Raw genomic sequence first — 9233 nt, forward strand, 5'->3', positions numbered from 1 at the left:
CTTCACCGTAGAGAATTAGTGTGACCTTGACTTTGCATAATGCTTAACACATAGTTTTGACAGGGACTTCTTTGAACATTGTTACATTTCTCTGACTGTAAATATCCTGTCCTGCTTTTTCTGCAGGCCCTTACCTTACTCTGACTACACCTTTGGTCCCTGTCTCACTATTGTGTTGATAAAAATCTGATTTCCTTTCAGTTTTTTACTATTATAAATAAGTTAATTTTGAATATCTTTGCACATGTGTCTGGGTGGACCTATTCACTCATTTCACTATGGTGTAAATCTAGGTATAGAATTTTTAGGTTAATTATCCTTTAGAATTGTTCAAGCGAAGTGCCACTGAATGTCAGATTTTCTAGCTTCTGTTTTCAAGTCTTTCTTTGAAAACATTTCAGAATGGAAGGAAACCCAAATTACAAGTCTGTTTTTCAAAGGGAGCATTTATGGGACACCATGACTTTTCACTAGGTAGGTATTATGCTGGAAAAAAATTAAGTAAAGTTTATAACCATATATTTCTCAATTAACACATACCTTTTGAAATTGTTACTTCTGAGCAGAAGCACAGAAAGAAACACTTGGAATATGTAAATCGAAGAAAAATAGTCAGTGAACTTCCTTTAAAATTGGAGGATTGTAACTGCAGGAGGAAAATATATTCCCAGCCCATGGCAAATAATCTTTGAAGCCAAAAATCAGTCAAAGGGAGAAATAACGTGGGAGAAATCCATTTATTGGCTACAAGCAGTGATCTACTTTTGCTCGCATGTGTCTCTCGTGACCCGGCTGCAAAAGGACCACACACTTCTCCAGTCCCACTATGCTCTCACTCTCCACCAACCTTGTGATCACCTATTGATATGGAGATGGACTACTTCTCTCCACCCCTTGGAAACACCTATTGATATGGAGATGCACTAAGGCCAGGTGAGTGATTCTGGAAATATTGTAATTTTACCCACAGCCCACCCCTCCAGAAATCTCACCACACAATCAACTTGCTGCCCATCATCCACAATGGCCCCTGTGAGAGAAAACTGGATCATTGTAACCAGACTAATAATATATAATAACAACAGCAATAAAATCATGATAATCCTTGAGCTGGAGGATTCAGCCAGGTTCAAAGTCCTATGCAGATTAAAGCCATAGCTTGCCCATTTCACAGGCAGTCAGTAGCTGAACAGGTAGGGAGTTCAGAGCAATCATCACATGGCAGTTACAGCCAGGGGGCAGGTCCAGGCCACGGGGACTATAGAAGAATATACCTTAAGGGTGATAAGATACATGTTTTAAGGACACCAATACAGGCAAATCTTGTCCATCAGGTAGGATCCATGCAAGAGAGTGGTCCTGTGACAGGACAGTGGCAGGAATGGGATCTCATCCTGGTCTAGTATACCAGGCTTTCACCCCCCTCCCTGTGGGAGTTATAGATGGGTCAATGTATAGGACCATGGAAGGTACATGCACTGGCCATAACGATAAAACAAAACTTCCCTGTAAGATGCTCTTACCTCCTGGCTGTTTTGGGTATGCTATTGTGATCTTTGGGGGCCATTCTACTGTTACTCCAGGAACACACAGGAGGCCAGCTTCCAGGCCTTTTCTCCAAGGTGCCAGAAGGGCCAGCCATCACCGTTCAAAATGTCCAGGGTCAAATGTCAAAATGTCCAGGGCCCTGTCCACTCAACAGACTCTCCAGGGTTGAATGCAGCTGGGGCTGGCAGCAGGATGTTAAATAAATAAATAATGATTATATTACCATTCTATTTATTAAGATAATAACATACAAATGCGGGGTTTCTTCTTTATTAGTTATTTTTTGATTATTTTCCCCTTAGGATGGTTCCTTATATCTTGAAATGAAAACTAAAAGCTTTAAGCAAACACTTCAGCATTGTATCTTTTGGGTAACTGTCTACTAATTATAATAATTTAGCCTGGACAACTTAGATTTTCATATGCTTCATCTCAGATGTGTGTTATTAATTTGTTAATTTTAAAGTGATTTTTATCTAATCACAGAATATGAGACACTGTTGTATGATTCAGTTTGTCAATATATAGAGTAAAAAGGAATCACCTTGTTGAATCCACAAACAACAACAAAAAAATGAAAATACACATGCATGTGTCCAGAACCCTTCAAATCAATTAAAAGGCAAACCTACAATTGAATGTTAGTTATGTTGATATGTTTAGAATTTAACATACATTCACCATTGGTTTCAGTTTTGCCCTTTAGTGCTAGAATATAAAATATTGGAATCTGAATGGAGATAAAACATTTTATATACTAACTCTTCAACCTCCTCTAGTCTATAAAAAATTAACCAAAAGGATGAATGACTAATTTCACCATTTGCACAGATGGAACAGCAAAAAAAAAAACCAAGCAAAGCTCACTTCAATGGTGGAATTTGGTTTGGGGGGATTTTCTTGTATTCCCAATCTGTCAATGGTCAGTGTTTCTTTTTGTGATTATTTTCTTGTCTGGGTGATAATCTTGGCAGACAATGGCATCATTATTCTCATAACCAGAGTGGAACCAGGCTCTCCAAATTTCCATATATTTCTCCCTTATTGATTTTTCCTTCCTGGAAATTTGTTATGTGTATTTAACTCTTTCTAGAGTAGTCATCGATCTTTGGACTCAGAAAAGAAATGGTTCTTTGTTTGCCTGTGCTACAAAAATGTATTTTACCTTGATGCTTGGACATACAGAATGTTTTCTCCTGACAACTATAGTCTATGACCACTGCATGACCATTTGTAACATTTCACGCTACCCTCTGGTTGTGAACCACAAGTTCTGGGTCCAGTTAATCATCACTGACTTTATGATCACAGGAATTCCAGTCAAGTTAAAACAAGACACACCAGATTTTCTCTATGCTGTTTTGTGGTTCCCACCAAATCAATCACTTTTGTGACCTCCCCTGCAGTGCTCAAGCTGGCCTGTGGGGATGAGAGGTTGGCCTTCACATCACTCTAATGTGCGTTATGATCTCTTTTCTGTTGTAAGATGCTCCTACAGTAAAACCATCTCCACCATCCTGAGGCTGCCACTGGCAACAGGATGAGACAAAGCTGTCTCCACCTGTTGGTCCCACATCACAGTTTGACTTTGTTGTGTAGATCTGGAATCTTCATATATTCATGACCCAAATCCAGACATTCTTCCAGAACAGATAAATTTCTCTCTCTTTCCTATACATTGTCACCCTGGGGTTTATCCCCATGACAGTCACTCTGAGGAATGAGGAGGTCATGGTAGCCTTGAGAAAATGGGCAGTTTAATGCTGATTGCATTAGCCAGTGATTTGAACTCATTACCTCTTTGCCCTGAGCCTGTAGGTCCCAGGGCATGCTGCCCCAAAATGTGCCACAATGGCATATTGATTATTGATCACTTTAAATTAAAGTTCCTTAATAAAAAGCCAGTGCAAAAGAAAATTTGCCCTCGCTCTTGGTACCCAGAAAACAGGAAATGAGTCTCCCATGTGAAGGGCTGCCTCCCTGGACCAGGAGTTAAGGGGCATCCTTATCCACAGACAAAGGGAATTCAGAGCCCAGACGGCTATATAAGGAGAACTTGTTACTTCTACTAATTTAATACCCGAGCCCAAATTCTGTTAGAATCCCTACCAGTGGAAGTTCCAAACATGTATTTTCATTGCCCTACAGATTCTTCAGTTTTCTCCTTTCTTTGTTTCAAAAGTATAAATCTGCCTCGCTTGGTCATTTCCTTGGGTCTCAATTTCATTACTGGGCCTTCATGTGTGTGAGAAATACTCTCACTGGTCCAAACTCAGTAACTGGACACGGAGTCAAAGAGGACAGTGGAGCGAGGCTTTAATTGCGGTCTTGCAAGATCAGGTGTCCAGTGAGCAGACACACCCAGGATGGCTGCAACAAGCAGTTTATTCCTTAGCCCCTGAGGCCCTCCCCTGGTTCCTCACTGGTTGAGTACTGCAGGGTCTATACTCTTTCCCGAACATCACCTAAGCGAGTTATATCCATGTTAGGCTTTCTTTACATTTGTCTTAATTTTATTAGCTGATTCAAAACTACTTTTGCTTATTTTCTGCCCAATGGATCTTTCCTTTGGGGTGAGTGGTGTGTTGAAGTCTCCTAGAATGAATGCATTGCAGTCTCTTTCCCCCTTTAGTTCTGTTAGTATTTGTTTCACATATGCTGGTGCTCCTGTGTTGGGTGCATATATATTTAGAATGGTTATATCCTCTTGTTTGACTGAGCCCTTTATCATTATGTAGTGTCCTTCTTTATCTCTTGTTACTTTCTTTGTTTTGAAGTCTATTTTTTCTGATATTAGTACTGCAACCCCTGCTTTCTTCTCGCTGTTGTTTGCTTGAAATATGTTTTTCCATACCTTGACTTTTAGTCTGTACATGTCTTTGGGTTTGAGGTGAGTTTCTTGTAAGCAGCATATAGATGGGTCTTGCTTTTTTATCCATTCTGTTACTCTGTGTCTTTTGATTGGTGCATTCAACCCATTAACATTTAGGGTGACTATTGAAAGATATGTACTTATTGCCATTGCAGGCTTTAAATTCGTGGTTACCAAAGGTTCAAGGTTAGCCTCTTTAGTATCTTACTGCCTAATTTAGCTCGCTTATTGAGCTGTTATATACACTGTCTGGAAATTCTTTTCTTCTCTCCCTTCTTGTTCCTCCTCCTCGATTCTTCATATGTTGGGTGTTTTGTGCTGTGCTCTTTCTAGGAGTGCTCCCATCTAGAGCAGTCCCTGTAAGATGTTCTGTAGAGGTGGTTTGTGGAAAGCAAATTCCCTCAGCTTTTGTTTGTCTGGGAATTGTTTAATCCCACCGTCATATTTGAATGATAGTCGTGCTGGATACAGTATCCTTGGTTCAAGGCCCTTCTGTTTCATTGTATTAAATATATCATGCCATTCTCTTCTGGCCTGTAGGGTTTCTGTTGAGAAATCTGACGTTAGCCTGATGGGTTTTCCTTTATAGGTGACCTTTTTCTCTCTAGCTGCCTTTAACACTCTTTCCTTGTCCTTGATCTTTGCCATTTTAATTATTATGTGTCTTGGTGTTGTCCTCCTTGGATAGTTTCTGTTGGGGGTTCTGTGTATTTCCGTGGTTTGTTTGATTATTTCCTCCCACAGTGTGGGGAAGTTTTCAGCAATTATTTCTTCTAAGATACTTTCCATCTCTTTTCCTCTCTCTTCTTCTTCTGGGACCCCTATAATACGGATATTGTTCCTTTTGGATTGGTCACACAGTTCTCTTAATATTGTTTCATTCCTGGAGATCCTTTTGTCTCTCTCTATGTCAGCTTCTATGCGTTCCTGTTCTCTGATTTCAATTCCATCAATGGCCTCTTGCATTCTATCCATTCTGCTTATAAACCCTTCCAGAGTTTGTTTCATTTCTGCGATCTCCTTTCTGGCATCTGTGATCTCCCTCCGGACTTCATCCCATTTCTCTTGCGTATTTCTCTGCATCTCTGTCAGCATGTTAATGATTCTTATTTTGAATTCTTTGTCAGGAAGACTGGTTAGGTCTGTCTCCTTCTCTGGTGTTGTCTCTTTGATCTCTGTCTGCCTGTAGCTTTGCCTTTTCATGGTGATAGGAATAGTTTGCAGAGCTGGGACGAGTGACGGCTGGAAGAACTTCCCTTCTTGTTGGTTTGTGGCCCTCCTCTCCTGGGAGAACAGCGACCTCTAGTGGCTTGTGCTGGGCAGCTGTGCTCAGACAGGGTTTCTGCTTCCTGCCAGGCTGCTATGGAGTTAATCTCCGCTGTTGCTGTGGGCGTGGCCTGGTTCGGGCCTCTGCTCCAAAGTGGTGGAGTCGCGTTGGAGGGGGAGCGGCCTGGAGACTATTTATCTCCGTAAGGGGCCTCCCTGCTCCCTGCAGCCCAGGGGTTAGGGTGCCCAGAGATCCCCGGATTCCCTACCTCTGGATTAAGTGTCCCACCCTGCCCCTTTAAGACTTCCAAAAAGCACCTGCCAAAACAAAGCAATGACCAAAAAAAAAAAAAAAAATTGCCGCTCGTTTTTCTTTATTCTCCAGCGCCAGCCTCAGGCATCTGCTCACCGGTCTTCTGCCATGTTTCCCTAGTATTGGGGGCCCTATCCCTTTAAAATTTCAAAAAAGCGCTCACCAGAACAAAAGAACAAAAAAAAAAAAATCGTCGCGTGCTTTTCTTATGTCCTCCGGCACCCGGGCTCCAGTGCCCGCTCACTGTTCTTGCTGCCCTGTTTTCCTAGTATCCAGTGCCCTGCACTCTGGCCCGGATGGCTGGGGCTGGGTGTTCCGCAGTCCTGGGCTCCGTCTCCCTCCCGCTCTGCCTGCTCTTCTCCCGCCGGGAGCTGGGGGGAGGGGCGCTCGGCTCCCGCGGGGCCGGGGCTTGTATCTTACCCCCTTCGCGAGGCGCTGGGTTCTCTCAGGTGCGGATGTGGTCTGGATATTGTTCTGTGTCCTCTGGTCTCTATTCTAGGAAGGGTTGTCTTTGTTATATTTTCATAGATATATGTGGTTTTGGGAGGAGATTTCCGCTGCTCTACTCACGCAGCCATTTTGGCTCCTCCCCCTATACTAGGCTATAGGTGTCATTAGTGTAGAAACTGCTGGTGTGCCTTGGGATACAAAACATCTAAATGCTCAGGTCATTTATTAAACACACGACAAATTTTGCTGTAATAAACTAATGTTTGAATGAAAAGACGAACCAACAAAAATATGGCAGAACTACAAAGGTCAGGAGAGTTTTCTGCAAAGAAGGAGTAACGTATTTAAGTTTAGACACATATAACACAGCATCATATGGGGAACAATGACATTATCGTGATGGGACTTCAGAACAAATAGTCATTTTATTGTAGTTGAGACAACTCATTTCTCTTGTGTCTTCCAATATTTTATAAAAACAACAACCATGCTATGTGTGTGTCTGTTTAATACAACTGCTCAAAACCACCTTTTAGTTTTCAGTTTTTCCAAGGCCTCCTTCACATCTTTGTTCCGCAGGCTGTAAATCAGAGGGTTAAGCATGGGAATCACAAGGGTGTAAAACAGTGAGGTCATTTTGTCTTGATCTAGGGAGTAGGCAGAGCTTGGCCTGAAGTACATGAAGAGCATAGTTCCCTGGAAAATTGCAACAGCAGTTAAGTGGGAGGTGCAGGTGGAGAAAGCTTTGAGCTTCCCCTCAGCAGAGTGGATCTTCAAGACGGATAGGATTATATAACAGTAAGAGACAAGAACTCCTGAAATGGTACTCACTTCAATAAAGCCAAATATTATGAATATCATTAACTCATTGACCTGTGTATCTGAGCAAGACAACAATAGGAGAGGTGGAGCATCACAGAAGAAATGGTTAATCTCATTTGACCCACAGAAACATAAGCGGAATGCTAGTGTCGTGTGTATCAGAGCATCTGCCATCCCCACCATGTAAACCCCAGCCGTGAGCAGGGAGTACACTGTGCTGGACATGTTGACTGTGTAGAGTAAGGGGTTGCTAATGGCCTTGTACCGATCAAAGGCCATCACCGCCAGCAGCAGACACTCAGAGTCTGCAAAGGTACAGAAAATCCCCAATTGCACAGCACAGCCATAGAAGAGAATTGACTTGATTTTGGCAAATATGTCCATCAGCATCTTGGGACCAACTTCCATGGAATAGCAGAGGTCACAGAAGGAGAGGTGGCTAAGGAAAAAGTACATTGGTGTGTGCAGCTGGGAATCCATTCTAATTAAAATGATCATTCTGAGATTTGCCAGAAGGTTAATAAGATAAACAAGAATAAATGCTGTAAATAGGGCCCCTTTCATCTCAGGATTATTGGAAATTCCTAAGAAAATAAATTCAGTCACCGAGGAGCAATTACCCTTATCCATGGTTCTTTCTTCTTGCCCAAACTGTTGAGAAAATGATCAAAAAACTGAAAGATACAAGATTCTGGACATTCACAAAATATCTGTAAGGCAGCACACAATTTCTTTCTGCAATTTCTTTTTATACTCAGGATATTTCTCAGTCAATAGTTGCTCTTTAAAGAGGCATTGTTATCTATATGACAATAACAAAAAATATCTGGGAGAGGAAGTTGTGAAACTGATCTAAATCTAGATGTCAGTCATGAAGTATGTGACTTTCTAAAGCTCTTTTGTAAGCCATACCTTCATTATCTTGGGGAGTAAAGTTGGATGAATTTATCTTTTATTCATATATTCAAACTAATATTGAAGAGACACCAGTATGTGAAATGCCGGGCTGTAAGATATGAGACAGAACATATTCTATGCTTGAAAATATTCACATGGCCTCAAAAAATGATTACAATTGTTACGTTCCTCAAAGACATGATTGGTTTAAAAAACATTGAATTATTTCTAAAACAATGAGCACATAACTGACTAATAGTAGTAGAAAAAGTGTATTACTGATTTTGGTATTTGTTCTTGTTAATAGTTGGTGAGACATGAAATATGCATGATTGACCTTCACTCTAGAAATGTAATATTGCTTTGCCACAATGCTCATTACCCATTTGTGGAGTCGTCGGGTTCCGAGGAAGGAGTCTCTTGGCCAAAGAAACAGTGATAATAAGAAGTGAAAACTACAGAATCTAACACATACTTTAGCATCTTTTTGGATTTTAAATGTCTTTTTGCTAAAAATGGCAGTGGTATGAAGGACAATAAATGCTTCTGAGATATATAGGCTTCTCTCCCTTGCATGGGTCTTGGTGTGTGCACAGGTTTGCATGTGTATGTGTTTCTGTTGACATACGAGAATTGAAATGTGGGGCACAGATATACTTTTTTAGACCTAAGTGAATATGGCATGTAATTTACGTAGATATTTGCTCATGTAATTTATAATATGGTACCACAACTACTTTTGAAATAAGACAAATTAAAACCTTTAAATTCATGTGTACCCTCGCTAAGTGATAGGAGTAAAGGCTTTCAAGTGAATCTAGATTAAAATTAAAAAATTAAAATGTTATTTTGTAGATACTAATATAGTCAGTATCTTTCAATTCTGAGAAGAAAATATCACTGTGGCAATTAAGTGGAGGATAATATTAAATTGAGGAAGCAGGCATAAAAGTATTCATTTAAAATCTCTCAGGTTTTCCTATATTCGTTAATTTAGGAGACTTGGGAACCTACCTGAGATGAGGAGGTCTCAGTAGGTGAACAATGGCTGGGAGGCATTTTATT

At 40.8% G+C, this 9233-nt stretch overlaps 1 protein-coding gene and 1 pseudogene across 1 annotated transcript; one reads left to right on the forward strand and one right to left on the reverse strand.

Moving 5' to 3' along the window:
- Positions 1–2600: 2600 nt before the first annotated feature.
- LOC130684856 (olfactory receptor 10AG1-like) lies at positions 2601–3092 on the forward strand (annotated as a pseudogene).
- Positions 3093–6968: 3876 nt separating this feature from the next.
- On the reverse strand, positions 6969–7907 carry LOC130684855 (olfactory receptor 5W2-like). The gene has a single exon (XM_057507097.1). The coding sequence runs from the start codon at positions 7899–7901 to the stop codon at positions 6969–6971; it is 933 nt and encodes a 310-aa protein (XP_057363080.1). The 5' UTR covers positions 7902–7907.
- Between the last annotated feature and the right edge of the window lie 1326 nt (positions 7908–9233).

The sequence above is a fragment of the Manis pentadactyla genome, chromosome 9 (genome assembly GCF_030020395.1).
Source record: "Manis pentadactyla isolate mManPen7 chromosome 9, mManPen7.hap1, whole genome shotgun sequence".
NCBI classification, from domain to species: Eukaryota; Metazoa; Chordata; class Mammalia; order Pholidota; family Manidae; genus Manis; species Manis pentadactyla.

What these genes read in the sequence shown, in the direction of transcription:
- LOC130684855 (XM_057507097.1), bottom strand. Translation starts at nt 7,901, where the DNA reads ATGGATAAGGGTAATTGCTCCTCGGTGACTGAATTTATTTTCTTAGGA.